At 48.3% G+C, this 20264-nt stretch overlaps 1 protein-coding gene across 1 annotated transcript in view; it reads left to right on the top strand.

Moving 5' to 3' along the window:
* The window catches only part of mrpl45 (mitochondrial ribosomal protein L45), a 101665-nt gene that overhangs the window by 61198 nt on the left and 20203 nt on the right, over positions 1-20264 (top strand). The window contains exons 4-5 of the mRNA XM_059957772.1: positions 15778-15876; positions 19422-19470. Of these exons, the coding sequence (XP_059813755.1) occupies positions 15778-15876; positions 19422-19470 (148 nt within the window). The remainder of the gene's footprint in view (positions 1-15777; positions 15877-19421; positions 19471-20264) is intronic.

The following is a 20264-nucleotide window of genomic DNA, read 5'->3' on the forward strand; positions in this document are numbered from 1 at the left end:
TAGGATCAGAGGACACAGATAGAGTGGATGTTTCCTATAGTGGGGGAGTCCAGATCCAGAGGGCACAGATAGAGTGGATGAGGAGAGAATGTTTCCTATACTGGGGTAGTATTGGACCAGAGGACACAGATAGAGTGGATGTCTAGAGGCTGTTTCCTATAGTGGGGGAGTCTAGGACCAGAGGACACAGATAGATTGGATGTGGAGAGGATGTTTCCTATAGCGGGGGAGTCTAGGATCAGAGGACACAGATAGACTGGATGTGGAGAGGATGATTCCTATAGTGGGGTGTATCGGTCCAGAGGACACAGATAGTGTGGATGTGGAGAGGATGTTTCCTATGGTGAGGGAGTCTAGGACCTGAGAACACAGACAGAGTGGATGAGGAGAGGATGTTTCCTATAGTGGGGGAGTCTAGGATCAGAGGACACAGATAGAGTGGATGTTTCCTATAGTGGGGGAGTCTAGATCCAGAGGACACAGATAGAGTGGATGAGGAGAGAATGTTTCCTATAGTGGGGTAGTATTGGACCAGAGGACACAGATAGAGTGGATGTCTAGAGGCTGTTTCCTATAGTGGGGGAGTCTAGGACCAGAGGACACAGATAGACTGGATGTGGAGAGGATGTTTCCTATAGTGGGGGAGTCTAGGATCAGAGGACACAGAAAGAGTGGATGTTTCCTATAGTGGGGGAGTCTAGATCCAGAGGACACAGATAGAGTGGATCAGGAGAGAATGTTTCCTATAGTGGGGTAGTATTGGACCAGAGGACACAGATAGAGTGGATGTCTGGAGGCTGTTTCCTATTGTGGGGGATTCTAGGACCAGAGGACAGAGATAGAGTGGATGTGGAGAGGATGTTTCCTATAGTGTGGGAGTCTAGGATCAGAGGACACAGATAGACTGGATGTGGAGAGGATGATTCCTATAGTTTGGGAGTATCGGACCAGAGGACACAGATAGAGTGGATATGGAGAGGATGTTTCCTGTAGTGGGGGAGTCTAGGACCAGAGGACACAGATAGAGTGGATGAGGAGAGGATGTTTCCTGTAGTGGGGGAATCTCGGACCAGAGGACACCGATAGAGTGGATATGGAGAGGATGTTTCCTATAGTGGGGGAGTCTCGGACCAGAGGACACAGATAGTGTGGATGTGGAGAGGATGTTTCCTATGGTTGGGGAGTCAAGGACCAGAGGACACAGAGAGTGTGGATGTGGAGAGGATGTTTTCTATAGTGGGGGAGTCTAGGATCAGAGGACACAGATAGAGTGTATGTGGAGAGGATGTTTCCCATAGTGTGAGTGTCTAGGAGTAGACGGCACACATAGAGTGGATGTGGAGAGGATGTTTCCTGTAGTGGGTGAGTCCAGGATCAGTGGGCACAGATAGAGTGGATGTGGAGAGGATGTTTCCTATAGTGGGGGAATCTCGGACCAGAGGGCACTGGGAGAGTGTATGTGGAGAGGATGTTTGCTGTAGTGGGGGTGTCTAGGACCAGAGGACACTGATAGAATGGATGTGAAGAGGTTGTTTCCTATAGTGGGGGAGTCTAGGAGCAGAGGACACAGATAGAGAGTATGTGGAGAGGATGTTTCCTTTAGTGGGGGGAGTCTAGGAGCAGAGGGCACACATAGTGTGGATGTGAAGAGGATGTTTCCTGCAGTGGGGGAGTCTAGGTCCAGAGGGCACAGATGGAGTGGATGTGGCGGGGATGTTTCCTATAGTGGGGGAGTCTAGGAGCAGAGGTCACACATAGAGTTGATGTGAAGAGGATTTTTCCTATACTGGAGGGGTCTAGGAGCAGAGGGCACAGATAGAGTGGATGTGGAGAGGATGTTTCCTAAAGAGGGGGAGTCTAGGACCAGAGGACACAGACAGAGTGGATGTGGAGAGGATGTTTCCTATAGTTGGTGAGTCTACGATCAGAGGATACAGATGGAGTGGATGTGGAGAGGATGTTTCCTATAGTGGGGGAGTCTAGGACCAGAGGACACAGACAGAGTGGATGTGGAGAGTATGTTTCCTATGGTGGGGGAGTCTAGGACCAGAGAACACAGACAGAGTGGATGTGGAGAGGCTGTTTCCTATAGTGGGGGAGTCTAGGACCAGAGGACACAGATAGAGTGGATGTGGAGAGGATGTTTCCTATAGTGGGGGAGTCTAGGATCAGAGGACACAGATAGACTGGATGTGAAGAGGATGATTCCTATAGTGGGGGAGTATCGGACCAGAGGACACAGATAGTGTGGATGTGGAGAGGATGTTTCCTATAGTGGGGGAGTCTAGGACCAGAGGACACAGACAGAGTGGATGTGGAGAGGATGTTTCCTATGGTGAGGGAGTCTAGGACCTGAGAACACAGACAGAGTGGATGTGGAGAGGATGTTTCCTATAGTGGGGGAGTCTAGGATCAGAGGACACAGATAGAGTGGATGTGAAGAGGATGTTTCCTATAGTCGGGGAGTCTAGGATCAGAGGACACAGATAGAGTGGATGTGGAGAGGATGTTTCATGTAGTGGGGGAATCTCGGACCAGAGGGCACATATAGAGTGTATATGGAGAGGATGTTTCCTGTAGTGGGGGAGTCTAGGACCAGAGGATACAGATAGAGTGGATGAGGAGAGGATGTTTCCTGTAGTGGGGGAATCTCGGACCAGAGGACACCGATTGAGTGGATATGGAGAGGATGTTTCCCATAGTGTGAGTGTCTAGGAGTAGACGGCACACTTAGAGTGGATGTGGAGATGATGTTTCCTGTAGTGGGGGGAGTCTAGGAGCAGAGGGCACACATAGAGTGGATGTGAAGAGGATGTTTCCTGTAGTGTGGGAGTCTAGATCCAGAGGACACAGATAGAGTGGATGAGGAGAGTATGTTTCCTATAGTGGGGGAGTATTGGACCAGAGGACACAGATAGAGTGGATGTGGAGTGGATGTTTCCTATAGTGGGGGAGTCTAGGACCAGAGGACACAGACAGAGTGGATGTGGAGAGGATGTTTCCTATAGTGGGGCAGTCTAGGATCAGAGGACACAGATAGACTGGATGTGGAGAGTATGATTCCTATAGTGGGGGAGTATCGGACCAGAGGACACAGATAGTGTGGATGTGGAGAGGATGTTTCCTATAGTGGGGGAGTCTAGGACCTGAGAACACAGACAGAGTGGATGTGGAGAGGATGTTTCCTATAGTGGGGGAGTCTAGGATCAGAGGACACAGATAGAGTGGATGTGAAGAGGATGTTTCCTATCGTGTGGGAGTCTAGGATCAGAGGACACAGGTAGAGTGGAGGTGGAGAGGATGTTTCCTGTAGTGGGGGAATCTCGGACCAGAGGGCACGTATAGAATGGATGTGAAGAGGATGTTTCCTATAGTGGAGGAGTCTAGGAGCAGAGGACTCAGACAGAGTGGATGTGGAGAGGTTGTTTCCTATAGTGGGGGCGTCTAGGACCAGAGGACACAGATAGAGTGGATGTGGAGAGGATGTTTCCTATAGTGGGGGAGTCTAGGACTAGAGGACACAGATAGAGTGGATGTGGAGAGGATGTTTCCTATAGGGGGGGGGGATTCTGGGACCAGAAGGTACAGCCTCAGAATACAATTACCTCTCTTTAGAACAGAGATGAGGTGGAATTTCGTTAACCCGATGGTGTGATTCTGTCAAATTCTTTGCCGCAGCAGGCAGTGGAAGTGAACGCGTTGGGTATATTTAAAGCGAAGGTTGATAATCTGTAATTGATTAATCAGCATGTCAAAGGTTTCAGTGAGAAAGCAGGAGAGTGAGGTTGAGAGGGAAAATAAATCAGCCATGATTTAATAGCAGAGCTGACCTGATGGGCCAAATGGCCTAATTCTGCTCCTCTCTGTTGTGGTGTGATGAATATGGGCTCCAATTTACATACAGCTAAGCTTGGAAGTAATAATAAGACTGTAGTGCCGAGATTGGCTGCATTCCCAAAGTCATTCCTTGCAGTTGAGACGTCTCTCTGGCTCATGGCACGTCAATGCCAAAAGTAACGATTCACAATGGAAATGTGAAATGGCAATTTAGAAACTTCAGGTATCTTGGGTCATACAGTCAGTCACAATGTCAGAGACATAAGAAACTGCAGATCTGAAATAAAGATGGAAAATGCTGGAAGCAGAACATGTGGTAAGAGAAACAGCATTAACATTTCAGTTTGACTGGAAGTCACAAACAGAAGAGAAGTTGTTTCAAGTGGCAGGGGTGATGGGGTGGTTAGGACAAGAGTAGTATGTTGAGAGACATTTTAAATAGAGCTGAAAGAATGGAATGGATGTGGCGACCCACTTTCTGCGCCGGCGAACTGGCTCACAAATAGCCAGCTCACGACTTACCGACTGCGTGTCGTTATTTCAGCTCTGTGTGTAGCACATCGTTACATTGGTGACCCCAACAGTCCAAACGGGATTTGGACCGAAGATGACCAAGTCTTCATCTGTTCACGCAGTTTCGCTAAAACTGCCGACTTTCTGGACGCTGCGACCACGCGTGTGGTTTAGCCAAGCAGAAGCCCAGTTCCAGATTCGGCAGATATCCTCTGATTCCACGTGTTACTACCACGTGGTGAGCGCCCTTGACCAGGAGACGGCCGCCCAGGTTGCGGATTTCATACTGACGCCCCCGGAAGAAGGCAAATATGAAGCATTCAAGGCGCTGCTCATTGGGACCTTTGGCCTTTCACGGCGTGAGCGGGGTGCCCGCCTGCTTCACCTGGACGGTTTGGGAGACAGACTGCCGTCAGCATTGATGAACGAGATGCGGTCCCTGGCTGACAGACACAAGCCCTGTTTCATGTCCGAGCAAGCGTTCCTAGAGCAACTGCCCAAGGACATAGATCTGCTGCTGGCCGATGCAGATTTCAGCGACCCCCGGAAGGTGGCGGCCCGGGCAGACGTGCTGTGGAAATCCAAGAGGGAGAGCGTGGCGTCCATCGGTCAGATTACCAGGCCACGCGCCCAACAGCAGACCAGATCAGGCCCGGCAGGGGGGCGCGCACAACACAGAGGCAGGAGTGAGGAGGCCAGTGAACAGTGGTGTTTCTACCACCAGCGGAGGGGCGCAAAAGCCCGCCGTTGTCGCCCGCCCTGCAAGGGCCAGGGCCAGCTGTCGCTAATGACTATGGCGGCTGGCCACCAGGACAGCCTCTTGTACATCTGGGACAAACAGTCGGGACGCCGCTTCTTGGTCAACACCGAAGCGGAGATCAGCGTCTTGCCCCTGATGGGGTATGACACCCGCAACAGGAAGCCAGGGGCCACCCTGAGGGCCGCAAACGGCAGCATGTTACGGACCTACGGCACCCACACAGTGCAGCTGCAGTTCGGCACCAGCCGGTTCACGTGGGACCACTGTTTCCTCCCCTCAGCAGCCTGTATCATGTGCCCTTTGTACAGCCTGATGTCGGGTAAAGGCAAGGACATTACTTGGGACGAGGAAGCCGCGGCCGCTTTCGTTAAAGCCAAGTAAGCCTTGGCAGATGCCGTGATGCTAGTGCACCCCAGAACGGGCGTTCTGATCGCACTCACGGTGGACGCATCCGACACAGCAGTCGGTGGGGTGCTGGAGCAGCTCATCGAGGGGCACTGGCAACCCCTGGCATTCTTCAGCAAGCACCTACGACCACCCGAACTCAAGTACAGTGCTTTCGACCGGGAGCTGTTGGCACTGTATCTGGCAATCCGGCATTTCAGGTACTTCTTAGAAGGCAGGCCGTTCACCATGTTCACGGACCACAAACCGTTGACCTTCGCGTTCACGAAGGTGTCCAATCCCTGGTCGGCTCGCCAGCAGTGACATCTGTCCTACGTCTCCGAGTACACAATGGACATCCAGCATGTCTCGGGAAAGGACAACGTCGTGGCGGACGTACTCTCCAGACCAGCTGTCCAGGCCTTGTCCCTGGGGGTGGACTATGCAGCACTGGCGGAGGCGCAGCAGGCTGACGACGAGATGCCCAGCTACAGGACCGCAGTCTCGGGTTTGCAGCTGCAGGACTTTCTCGTAGGCCCAGGTGAGATGACCCTCCTGTGCGACGTGGCTACCGGCCAACCTTGCCCCATCGTCCCGGCAGTCTGGAGGCGTCGAGTTTTCGACTCCATACACGGTTTGGCGCACCCATCTATCAGGACAACCGTCCAGCTGGTCTCCAGCAAGTATGCGTGGCACGGACTTCGCAAGCAGGTCAGTGAATGGACCAGAACATGCACGCAGTGTCAAACAGCCAAGTGCAGCGGCACACTAAAGCCCCGCCGCAGAAGTTCAAACCCACCCACTGGAGGTTCGACCACATTCATGTGGATATCATGGGCCCCCTACCAGTGTCCCGAGGAGCGCGGTACCTCCTAACTATGGTAGACCGGTTCACGAGGTGACCAGAGGCGGTCCCGCTCACCAACACATCTGCCGATTCCTGCGCCTGAGCACTGATCGCAACCTGGGTAGCACACTTCGGGGTACCGGCCCATATTACCTCCGACAGAGGCACCCAGTTCACCTCCAGCCTGTGGTCGGCTGTGGCCAGCCTGTTGGGAACGCAGCTACACTACACTACTGCCTACCACCCACAGTCGAACGGACTGGTGGAACACTTCCACTGTCACTTGAAGCCGGCTCTCATGGCCCGCCTGAGAGGACCTAACTGGGTGGACGAGCTTTCCTGGGTTCTGGTTGGAATCTGCACGGCGCCCAAAGAGGATCTCCATGCCTCATCGGCCGAGTTGGTGTACAGCGCACCCCTGGCCGTCCTGGGAGAGTTCATACCAGCCCCAAGGGGGCAAGAGGAAGAACCCACAGCAGTCCTGGACAGGCTACGCGAAAGGCTGGGCAACCTGGCCCCTGTACCAACTTCACAGCACGGACGGACCCCGACCCATTTAGCCAAAGACCTGCAGAACTCAAACCAGCCCACGTGGACTTGGCGGTGCAGAGGCAGACCTCCCAAACAGAGGCTGACCCAGACTGTGGACATTGGGGGGTGTATCGCCGGTTCTGGGTGGGGGGGGGGGGGTTGTGTGGCGACCCACTTTCTTTGCAGGCGAACCAGCTCACAAATAGCCAGTGCATGGGGGGAGACTTTGGTAATGCACCTCTGACGTCATTTCCACCCGGAGAGGGCGGGCGCTGGGGATTTAAATGCCAGTGGTGCGAAGTTTGAATAAACTAGTCTCGAAACAACTTACCGACTGCGTGTCGTTATTTCAGCGCTGTGTGTAGCACATTGCTACGTGGAATCCTTAACGGGGCAGAGTAGGAGGAGGGTGGCTGACGCAACTGTTGGAGTCAGTAGGCCTGTAGTGGATGTTTCACACAATCAAATTGACTTTATTACTTACATCCTTCATGTGTATGAGGAGTAAAAATCTTTATGTTGTAGCGGTGTGCTACACGCAGCGCTAAAATTACGACACGGAGTCGGTAACTGCAGTCGAAGGAAAAAAAACTTTATTCGATAACTTCAGCCTCACTTTTAAGCCTCTGTCAACCGGCCCCCCATGGCGCAGAGGCTCCAAAGCTCTGTGCTCGCAAACCCCCGTAGGCTATCTAATTGTGAGTCGGTTCGGATACGCTAGGAAATGGGTCGCCACAATGTTAGATTTGTGCAATGTGCAATTTATAGTAATTTGTAATAAATAGTATGTACAACAGGACAGTCAATATGACATAGAAATGCAGTTGTATCAGTCTGATGGCCTGCTGGAAGAAGCTGTCCCGGAGCCTGTTGGTCCTGATTTTATGCTGCGGTACCATTTCCCAGACGGTAGCAGCTGGAACAGTTTGTGGTTGGGGTTGCTTCAGGTCTCCAATGATCCCTTGGGCCCTTTTTACGCACCTGTCTTTGTAATGTCCTGAATAGTGGGAAGTTCACAACTACAGATGTGCTGGGCTGTCCAGTGAGTCCTGCGATTGAGGGAGGTACAGTCCCCAGACCAGGCGGTGATGCAGCCAGTCAGGATGCTCTCAATTGTGCCCCTGTAGAAAGTTCTTAGGATTTGGGGGCCCATACCAAACTTCTTCCACCGTCTGAGGTGAAAGAGGCACTGTTGTACTTTTTTCACTACGCAGCTGGTACGTACAGATCACGCAAGATCCTCAGTGAAGTTTATGCCGAGGAACTTGAAGCTGTTCACCCTCTCAACCCCAGATCCATTGTTGTCAATAGGGGTTAGCCTGTCTCCATTCCCCCTGTAGTCTACAACCAGCAGGTCTGGGTAAGCATGTGGTCAAAGAGTTAGGGAGCAGCAGGATCACAGCGGGGGAGCAGTGACACAGGGTTTCACTGAACTCCCGTCAAAGGGAAGATGTAAACTTCTTCAGGGTTGGCATCCCTGGAAGAGTAGTAATCAAATCACAAACAAGAGAAAATCTGCAGATGCTGGAAATCCGAGCAACACACACAAAATGCTGGAGGAACTCAGCAGGCCAGGCAGCATCTGTGGAAAAAAGTGCAGTCGACGTTTCGGGCCGAAACTCTTCGGCAGGACTGTAGAGAAAAAAAGCTGAGGAGTAGATTTGAAAGGTGGGGGTTGGGGAGAGAGAAATGCCAGGTGAAAGGTGAAACTTGGAGGGAGAGTGATGAAGCAAAGAGCTGGGAAGTTGATTACTGAATGAGAGAGAAAACCATGGAAGAAAGGGGGGAGGAGCAACAAAGGGAGGTGATAGGTGGGCAAGGAGATATTGATATCTCAAACTTCCAGTAATGTCTCCACCCCCTTCATTATTTCCCATCCCCTTGTCCCTTTCTCATGTCATCTCCTTGCCCGCCCATCGCCTCCCTCTGGTGCTCCCCCACTGCTTTTTCATGGCCTTCTGTCTCTTTCAGCAATCAACTTCCCAGCTCTTTGCTTCATCCCTCCCCCATCAAGTTTCACCCATCACCTGGCGTTTCTCTCCCCACCTTTCAAATCACCTTTCAAATCTCCAGTCCTGCAGAAGGTTTTCGGTTCGAAATGTCAACTATACTGTTTTCCATAGATGCTGCCTGGCTGGCTGAGTTTCTCCAGCATCCAGTGTGTAGCCACTGACATGCCTTCTTTGTAACTGGGCCCAGGGTAGAACGTGAAGGGTGATGTGTATGCGTGCTATCCCTCTGACCAGCTAGGTGTCTCCGACATTACGAAGTGTGAACCATAGGTGCGTTGGCCACTGTAATCATTTCCTTGTATATAGGTGTGTGGAAGAATTCTGACTGGAGCTGATTGGAATAGGGGGAGACTTTTAATAAATGGGATTAGACTTTCCTGTGACTCTTAAGGAAGTGCAAGAATCAGGTTTCTTACCACTGACATACAGTACTGTGCAAAATGTATGTAGCTAGTGTAGCATCTGTGCCCCCAATTTACCCCCGTTCGCCAAGTGTGAACCGCCGTTGCCCCGCCAACAGAGCAATACTTCAGTGTAAATACAGTGTAATGCCCCCCCCCCCCCCCCAGTCACACTCACAACACAAATATCAGACAACACACTAAAGGCAAGTAAATAATCACAACTTTATAGTTATTTCTTAGTGATGGGTTAGTAGAAACAGACAACCTAAAGGCGCCAAATCAGTAAGTTTATCAGTTAGTGCACGTAATATTTTAATACATCGGAGCTCATGCCTCCGGTTCCTCTGAGCCTTCAGCCACTGTCCGAACTGCCGCCGTCCAGTATCCATTGCTCTGGAACAGCTGTCCACTCCACACACATCCGTCCTCCACGTTTGCCTCCCGAAAAAGACTGCAAACTCTTGCTCATCTTACACGTCCAATTCTCCATTGGTTAGTTCCCCCCTTATCGTCAGTCATAACCCAAACATTCCAGACACAGAAACCCATTACAGCACTAAGTAACATTTCGGAAAAGCCATTTCATTTTAACAATACAGAGAAGCCATTTTGTTAACCTGAACAGTTAACACCACAGTTAATGGTACTGAGAACCCTACACTAGGATGCCTAAGAATTTTACACACTGCTGTGTTTGTTAACGTGGAACAGAGAGTGAGTTTGTAAATCTGATGGGAGCAAAGGATGTTAGGAATGGTGAAGGTGGAGCACTGGGGTAGGGGTGTGGGTCGATCACCGGGGTAGGGGTGTGGGTGAGGTGGCAGAGAAGGAGTGCTGGGGGGGGGGGGGGCAGACACACCTAGCCCTGAGACACCAGGCAAGGTCATTTGATTCTAAACAATTGGTTTATTGATCATTACAGAATCTATCTCTGGTGCTTCTCGCTCCCTCCCCTCTCCCTTCCCCTTTTCCCAAAAATAATTCCCCTCTCCCTGCCCCCTTCCCACTCTCAGTCCACAATAGAGACCCAGATCAGAATCGGGTTTATCATCACTCACATGTCATGAAATTTGTTTTTTTTGTGTGTCAGCAGTACAATGTAATACATAAAATTACTACAGTACTGCGCAAAAGTCTTAGGCACTCTAGATATGTATATGTGCCTGAGACTTTCGTACAGTGCTGTATGTGAGGAAATTTAACGTTTTGTGCCAGCAGTACATAAAAAATACTATAAATTACAAGATGTATGTAGATAAAAGTTAAATATGTAATTCAAATTTCTAATAAGATGGCAGCCCACTCTGATGCAGCACCTTCAAGCAAAGGTAATATTATCTTTTTAAAACATATTTTGTACGATTGCAAGACCCAGGTGGACATTCTGAACTGCAGGTTTACCCCATCAGCGAGTTGCTGTTTGGTGGAGAAGCTGAAGGAGCTGGACTTGGTACGGTTCATGCTGCTGCCTGCGTCAGGGAGGTGTCGGTGTGCGAAGGAGGTGCACAATCTAACCATGATTGATTGTCTAGTTCGCTTTTCTTGTGATCGCAAGACACTATTGGACATTGGTGGTATGGAATGCCGCAGGTCCAATTCGTGGTGTTTTGGCAAACAGTGTAGTCATAGCAAGGACTAGGCCTCAAGCCCGGAGGAGGTGTTGGAGTGAGGCAGTGCTGCCCTCCACTGTTCACTCGCTGAAGACAAGCTGTATTGTGTTTGACTGCAGACTGCTGCAACATTCATGGACTCAGGGACGTGGACTATTTTTTTTGTGCAACTGTATTTTACTAATTTCTTATATGTGCTGTATGTACCTGGTGCTGTGTGTGACTGTTGGTAGTGTGTTTTACACCTAGGCCCCTGACTAACGTTACTTTATTTTCTGGTATTCATGTCTGGTTGAATGGGAAATAGAGAGCAAAACCGGTGAGGTAGTGTACCGTATATTGTCTATTCAGAAATTGGATGACAGAGGGGAAGAAGCTGTTGCTAAAACATTGAGTGTGAGTCTTCAGGCTCCTGTACCTCCTCCCTGATGGCAGAGGGGAAGAAGCTGTTCCTGAATCGCTGAGTGTGTGTCTTCAGGCTCCTGTACCTCCTCACTGATGGCAGAGGGGAAGAAGCTGTTCCTGAATTGTTGAGTGTGTGTCTTCAGGCTCCTGTACCCCCTCCCTGATGGCAGAGAGGAAGAAGCTGTTCCTGAATCGCTGAATGTGTGCCTTCAGGCTCCTGTACCTCCTCCCTGATCGTACAATGAGAAGAGGGAGTTATGAACAGTTCCACTTGTGGGGGACGGGAGGGGGTTATAACAATGGAAATCATGAGAGAAAGCTGCCCTTAGTAATCAGATGGCATCTTCGTGTGCCTTCTCAGGTGGGCGTAAAAGTCAGACTGGGTCTTTGGAGACATTTAGTCAAGATAGCCCTGAGCCAATGTCATGTAAGCAGACACGTGGCCAAGTATGACCTAGGGAAGGACAAATCTGATCTACTTTGGGTCAAGTTCAGGTTGTGATCGAAACAACATGTGCAACAAATTAACTCTGAACCGATTTCCCATGTTCTCAGTATTATTCATTTACTTTTTTATTATTGTTTGTTTTTGTATTTGCAGTTTGTCTTTTGCACATTGGTTGTTTGTCAGTCTTTGTGTGTAGTTTTTCATTGATTGTATTGTATTTCTTTGTTCTACTGTGAATGCTCACAAGAAACAAATCTCAGGGTTGTATATGGTGACATACATGCACTTTGATAATAAACTCACTTTGAAGTTTGTCTTTAAGATAGATCGTACGGCTTTATCATTAGATTTGGACCATGAAGACTGAGATAAAGTCATTTATATTCAGCCATTACAGTTGACCAGAAATAACTTCAGACTATCTCACTCCAGGGGGATATGTCCCACTTTCAGAATTAATTTGTGCTAATTTCACATACTGAGTTTGAAGTTAGTTAAGGCAAGTAGAAGTGCAGTACTGGTGGGCAACAGAGTTGGTGTAGAGCTATCTTGGGTTTATTACAGGTGGTTTATTTATCACTCCCCCACCCACCTGCCCCCACACCTAGTCTTACCTATCACCTTGTACTTCGTCCCCCCCCCACCCCCCCACCCCACCATCTTCTTACTCTGGCTTCTGCCCCCTTGCTTTCCAATCCCGGTGGAAGGTCCACTTATTCCTCTCCATAGATGCTGCCTGACCTGCTGAGTTCCTCCAGCATTTTGTGGGTGTTGCTCTGGATTTCCAATGTTTGCAGAGTCACTTCAGACTGATCATAGTTGTGTTTTTCACCAAAGGCACGAATCTAGCTGCTCTGGGGTCATTGTCCAGTCACCCGATAATACCATAAGACATACAGTAGAAGCATGATTAAACCATTTGGCCATTGAGTCTGCTTCGCTGATTTATCATCCTTCTTAACCCCATTCTCCTGTCTTCTCCCCATAACCTTTGACACACTTACTAATCCAGAATCTATCAACCTCAGCTTCAAATATATCCAATAACCTGGTCTCCATAGCCATCTGTGGCAATGAATTCCACAGTTTCACCAACCCCTGGTTAAAGAAATCCCTCTTCATCTCTGTTCTAAAAGGACATCCTTCAATTCTGAGGCTGTGACCCGAGTCATAAACTCCCCCACCATCCTTTGCACATTCACAGTATCTCGGCCTTTCAATACTCGACAGGTTTCAATGAGATCCACCCCCCCCCCCAAACTCATTCTTCTAACCTCCAGTGATTACAGGCCCAGAGTCATCAAGTGCTCTTACATTAACCCTTTCATTTTGGGATCATCCTCTGAACCAAGATACAGTGAAATTCTTGTCTTGCATACTATTTATACAGATCAAATCAATACACAGTGCAATGAGCTAGAATGAGATAAAACAATAGCAATGGCGAATAAAGTGTAAGAGCTATCAAAAAAGTTCAGTGCAGGTAAACGCTAGAGTGCAAGATCATAATGAGGTGGATTGAGGCCAAGAGTCATGATGACAATGGGATAGAAGGTGTCCTTGAGCCTGGTGGTTTGTACATTCAGACTTTTGTATCTTCTGCCCTATGGAAGAGGGGAGAAGAGAAAATGTCCAGGGTGGGTGGGGGTTTTACCAAAGCAGAGAGAAGTGCAGACAGAGTCCCTGGAGGGGCGGCTTGTTTCTGTCCACAACTCTAAAAACATGGAACAAGACAACAGAGGAACAGGCCCTTCGGCCCACAATGTTATGCCGAACCAATTAAATTAGTAATCAAGTGGCCAACTAAACTAGTCTCTTCTACCTACACAATGTCCGTATCCCTCCATTTCCCTCGCATCATGTGCCTATCTAAACATCTCTTAAAAGTCCCTGATGTGTTTCCTCTACCAGCACTGCATTCCAGGCACCCACCTGTGTTTTAAAACAAGACTTGCCCCTCATACATACTTTGAAATTACCCCCTCTCACCTGAGTGCATGCCCTCTGGTATTAGACATCTCAGCCCTGGGAAAAAAGTACTCTATCTGTAACCTATATCAGATCTATAGAGCATAGTTTCTTGCGGTTGCCAGACCAAGCTGTGACCGGGCCAGAGCCTAATGGTGTCATGAAGTCGGCAAACATCGATGTGCGCTAACTGCAATATCTCCTTTTTCCCCCTCCCGTCTGCATTTGTGGACAAGAGGAAGCTAACTTTTCATTCGTGGCGACTCACAGTCTTTCTGTTGGATTCTGATGTTTCTCATTCAAGGTTCTTTCAGAGAGAGGCACGATACTTATTGCTTTCCGATCATTTTACTAAGCATTGAACATTGAAACTGATAGTGATAGAGGTCAGTTAGGCAAAGAGAGAGACAGAAGAACCAAGGTGCCCAGCATGGAACCACATAGATGATAGGAAAATTCCATTCAGCTTTGTAGTTAAGAGCTAACCAATGAGATAGTTCTTAGTCAAATGATGGTTATTCATTGTGTTCGTGTGGGAGAGTTTTTAAAGTGGAAAAGCCGTTGCACTGGGGCAGTTCCACTCCCTCGACCTCAGAAGTCTGGATCCAGTGGTACGAACAAGCGTCACAAACTGGGGTCTGCCTCGGTTATGGTGGATGACCACGTCGCCTTCTGTGCCTTGTCATGCCCCTTGCTCTCCACGGAGTGTTGCAGAACCACCTTCCTGGCCGTTGGATCTCACTCCAGATCTCATCTGCACAGTTCGCCGGAGCTGACATTGCATGCTAGGAAAGGCACGTCCCTATCTCACTGGGGTGTGAGGTCCACCAGCTACCCTCACCCGGTTTAGCCTGTCTGTCGAAGCGGTGTACCGGGGTGACGTCACATGCTAGGACAGGCACGTCCCTATCTCACCGGGGTATGAGGCCCACCGGCTACCCTCACCCGGTTTAGCCTGTCTGTCGAAGCGGTGTACCGGGGTGTGGCTGCTGTGGTGTGCAGACAGATATCTCACTGTCGTTCTCATCCGCCCAGTCCGCCGGAGCTGACGTCACATGCTAGGACAAGCATGTCCCTATCTCACTGGGGTTTGAGGCCCACCGGCTACCCTCACCCGGTTTAGCCTGTCTGTCGAAGCGGTGTACCGGGGTGACGTCACATGCTAGGACAAGCATGTCCCTATCTCACTGGGGTATGAGGCCCACCGGCTACCCTCACCCGGTTTAGCCTGTCTGTCGAAGCGGTGTACCGGGGTGACGTCACATGCTAGGACAAGCGTGTTCCTATCTCACTGGGGTATGAGGCCCACCGGCTACCCTCACCCGGTTTAGCCTGTCTGTCGAAGCGGTGTACCGGGGTGACGTCACATGCTAGGACAGGCATGTCCCTATCTCACTGGGGTATGAGGCCCACCGGCTACCCTCACCCGGTTTAGCCTGTCTGTCGAAGCGGTGTACCGGGGTGACGTCACATGCTAGGACAGGCACGTCCCTATCTCACTGGGGTATGAGGCCCACCGGCTACCCTCACCCGGTTTAGTCTGTCTGTCGAAGCGGTGTACCGGGGTGACGTCACATGCTAGGACAAGCGTGTTCCTATCTCACTGGGGTATGAGGCCCACCGGCTACCCTCACCTGGTTTGGCACACCTGTTGAAGTGGTGTCCTGGAGTGTGGCTACTTAATTAAATGCCACAGAACAAAGAAGCTTGCAGAGATTTCTAGAATTATACTTTGTATAACCACTAGGCCTAGAGGTTATACAAACTATTATTCTGGAAAGCTCTAGAAGCTTCTTTGTTCACAACCTGAGGTCCACAGGCCCCTTGCTTAATGATATTGATCCATGGCATAAAGGTTTGGGAACCCCTGCAATAGGAGAACACATTGAACTTGCATATACATACTAGTACTACTAGGAAGCATACTGGGTAGTTACTTGTATATAAGGAATATTATAAAATATCAGCAGATAATTCATTGTTAAACTGCAAAGAAAGTATCATTTATAGGGTCTAATCTAAGAATTAAATGATCGGGTCCAACACCTCTTTTAACAGAGCCCGGAAGGTGAAAGAATACGACAGTGATTTCAACACAAAGAACTTTGCCTCAAAGGCCCAGGACATTTACATAAATGCGCATCAGTGCCTTGTGAAGTAAGTAACATTTCTGCAAGCTTTTCAAATGAAAATGTAAAATCAAGGTTTTGGGAGCAAGAAAACTTACTAGTGGCGATTGATCATGAGACTGTGGCAAGTGCACTTAAATGTGCCAGTGCCGATTGATTGCGTGGTTAATCTCCTACAACAGGATAGACAGAGACCAGAAGCCTCCATTGTATAATTCCTGAAATTGAATTTAGATAGGCTTTTTATCTGAGGGAGAGAATCCAACATTACCCTCTGAGGGTGGGATTTGTATATCATACACATAGTATTGTTTATTTGGCCAGTGAATCCCAATAACAGATTGTACGAGGGTTAACAGAACAGTGTCCTCAGCCACACAGTTTTGGTGGGTAGACCTTTTCAAGAGCTACTTTCAGTTATGGTATTTTGAAGGTCGAGTTCTCCCTCTTGTTACCTTCTGTACTCCAGAAATAAATTAACTATCAAGAATGTACACTAAGGGGCCAGTTTATTAAGTACCTCCTGTACCTAATAAAGTGGTCCCTGAGTGTATGTTCATGGTCTTCCGCTGCTGTAGGCAGCACTTCAAGGTTCGACATGTTGTGCATTCAGAAATACTCGTCTGCACACCACTGTTGTAACGTGTGGTTATCTGAGTTACTGTCACCTTCCTGTCAGCTTGAACCAGTCCGGCCGTACTCCCCTCTGACCTCTCTCCTTAACAAGACGTTTCACCCATTCTCCTCTGACCTCTCTCATTAACGAGAACTGCCACTCACTGGATGCTTTTATTTTGTTTTTCACACCATTCTCTGTAAACTCTAGAGACGGTTGTGTGTAAAAATCCCAGGAGATCAATTTCTAAGATACTCAAACCACCCTGTCTGGCACCAACAATCATTCCATGGTCAAAGTCACTTAGATCACATTTGTCCCCATTCTGATGTTTGGTCTGAGCAACAACTGAACCTCTCGACCATGTGGGCATGCTTTATGCACTGAGTTGCTGCCACATGATTGGCTGATTAGATTATTTTGCATTAACGAGCTGGGATACCTAATAAAGTGGCCACAAAGTGTCTCAACTGACTGTTTAACTCAGGGAATTACTATTAGAGTAGGTCTGGAGAGGATGTTTGCTATAGTGAGGGAGTCTAGGACCAGAGGACACAGATAGAGTGGATGTGGAGAGGATGTTTCCTGTAGTGGGGGAGTCTAGGACTGAGGACACAGATAGAGTGCATGTGGAGAGGATGTTCCCTGCAGTGGGGGAGTCTAGGACCAGAGGACACAGGTAGAGTGGATGTGGAGAGGATGTTTCCTATGGTGGGGGAGTCTAGGACCAGAGGACACAGATAGAGTGGATGTGGTGAGGATGTTTCCTATAGTGGGGGAGTCTAGGACCAGAGGACACAGGTAGAGTGGATGTGGAGAGGATGTTTCCTATAGTGGGGGAGTCTGGGATCAGAGGACACAGATAGTGTGGATGTGGAGATGATGTTTCCTATAGTGGGGGAGTCTAGGACCAGAGGGCACAGACAGAGTGGATGTGGAGAGGATGTTTCCTATCGTGGGGGAGTCTTGGACCAGAGGGCACAGATAGAGTGGATGTGGAGAGGATGTTTCCTATAGTGGGGGAGTCTAGGACCAGAGGACACAGATAGAGTGGATCTGCAGAGGATGTTTCCTATAGTGGGGGAGTCTAGGACCAGAGGACACAGGTAGAGTGGATGTGGAGAGGATGTTTCCTATAGTGGGGGAGTCTAGGACCAGAGGACACAGACAGAGTGCATGTGGAGAGGATGTTTCCTATAGTGAGGGAGTCTAGGACCAGAGGGCACAGACAGAGTGGATGTGGAGAGGATGTTTCCTATAGTGGGGGAGTCTAGGACCAGAGGGCACAGACAGAGTGGATGTGGAGAGGATGTTTCCTATCGTGGGGGAGTCTAGGACCAGAGGGCACAGATAGAGTGGATGTGGAGGGGATGTTTCCTATAGTGGGGGAGTCTAGGACCAGAGGACACAGATAGAGTGGATCTGCAGAGGATGTTTCCAATAGTGGGGGAGTCTAGGACCAGAGGACACAGATCGAGTGGATGTGGAGCACTTAAGGGTTGATATACTATCTTAGCTGGACTTAAAAGAAAAGCTAAGGTTGTTTTCCTTAGAGCAGAAGAGGTAAGGGAAGATATATATAAAAAACTTGAGTTTTCAGAAGTGAAATGAGGGCTTTACACAAGTTGGTTAATCAATCATAGCACAGAATTAAAGAGACTCACAGGGGAACTAGCGGGGAATATTTTTTATGTAGTGCATAATTTTGATATTTTGGAGCAACAATATAGTGTAGCGGTTAGCCTAACATTATTACAGCACCAGTGATCACAGGTCAGTGAGCGTTCGATTCCCTTTGCTGCGTTTGTACTTTCTCCCTGTAACTGCGTTACCAGGCTCCAGTTTTCTCTCACATTCCCAAGATGTAAGAGTTGGGAGTTTTGAGTTGTGAGCATGCTTTGTTGGTGCTGGAAGTGTGGCGATACCTGCAGGCTGCCCTCAGAACATCCTTGCTGACTGGATTTGAGAGAACTGTCACTGTACTGCCCTCGCTGAGGTATTGCAACTTCAACTAGACTGTCAGCCAATCTCAGTTCAAAAATGACATGAGAGTCAGGATTAGCCTCCTAACTCCTGCATTTTATTGTGCACTCAAAGGCATGACATAGTGAATAAGGAGTGAAACTGAAAAACTACAAAATACAGCACAATTACCACGTTGTCCCATTCACACAAATAAGTACAAGTAAGTAAGATCTTAGTTAAGTTTCCTGCAGGTAAATATTATAAGATTTCAACAAGTAAATACTACAGGTTCTGTAAATAGTACGTGTAAACCATTAGCATCTAGGTTGGTGTCTAATGAACTCAAAAATAACATGCTATTTCAACAAAATCTTATTACTACCTTTAGGTTAACTTCTAAATAATAAAACATCAACTTACAAGCTAATGGAAACAGCAGGATGGCTTTCGATAAAAACTTATTTTGCTCCAACATAAACTTCTGGCCTTCTACCAGCCAATGTGTTTTCTGACTTACTGCTCTCTGACTGCACAGGAAGTGACCTAATACAGATCTGAAACTGCTCATTTGAAAATAAAAGCTGAATGTGCTTAATCACATAGTAAAAGCACAAACAAACTGCCCGAAAGGTGGAAAGTCGCATTTCACTGTGGTTTGGTGTACCTGTGACAAATAAAGCTAATCTAATCTACGAAGAAACTCTTCTCGGGCTTCCAGCCGGGTACAAGTATTGATCATAACCGATGTTTCGATGACAAACTGTGCCATCTTCATGGGTCAAATATTTTAAAAGAAAGAATTTGCTGCGTTCTAGGAAATGGGGTTGGGATGAGCTGGATGGTTTTGGAAAGCCGACATTCATCTAATTGAGTTTATGAACATCCTGTGCTTCCAGTTTTCATTATTTTATGCTGTGAGATATTGCAATGTAGTTAAAATGTAGTGTGTTTGCTTTACAAACTAACATCCTTTATTTGTATTTCTTTAACAGTTTTGACAAAGTACAGCTTCACAAATTGGTAACAGAGCGGTGTTACCCGGTAAGTCCATTTTCTCCTTTTGTGTCAGAACCTCAACAGATAAACAATACTGCATGTGGCTATTCCTGCCCTTTCACAGGGTGGGAGATATTTCAAAGGTACACAGTACGTCAGTCTTGAGTCACTGGGTAGTACTCTTGCCTCTGAAGACTTTGGGTCCAGGAAGACGAGAGGCTTGATCGCAAAAGTCTCGAGTACAGTAATGTGTTGGTGTTATAGAGCAATAGGGCATGTATACGTTCCCACCCACCTAATTCCAATTTCTCATGTTCAGCCCATATCCCAACCTGCGGTCCACAGACCCCTTGCTTAATGGTATTGGTCCATGGCATAAAAAAGGTTGGGAACCCCTGCTCTAAACTCTGCTCTTGCATGTACACTACCTACCCAAGTGCTTCTGAAATGATACTATTGTACCTGGCTGAACCACTTCCTCTGGCAGCTCGTTCCATATAATCAATACTCTCTGTGTGGAAAAAGTTGTCCTTTACGTCCTGCTTAAATATTTTTCTCTTGTCCTAAATCTTTGTCCTCTAGTTTTGGCTGGTTTGCTCTTGAGAAAAGATTGCTACCATCCACCTTATTAAGAATCAGCTTTATTTGCCATATACATTGTTTACAGAGATGAACAATATTGCACGCGGCTATTCCTGTCCTTTCACAGGGTGGGAGATAGTTTAAAGGTAAACAGAATGTCCGTCTTCAGGCACTGTCAGCTCTGATGAGTTTGGGTTCAGAAACGTGATAGACAAATCTAGACTCTAGTTCAAGTTTAATGTCATCTGACTGTGCAA

Source organism: Hypanus sabinus, assembly GCF_030144855.1.
Source record: "Hypanus sabinus isolate sHypSab1 chromosome X1 unlocalized genomic scaffold, sHypSab1.hap1 SUPER_X1_unloc_13, whole genome shotgun sequence".
In the NCBI taxonomy this organism is placed as follows: domain Eukaryota; kingdom Metazoa; phylum Chordata; class Chondrichthyes; order Myliobatiformes; family Dasyatidae; genus Hypanus; species Hypanus sabinus.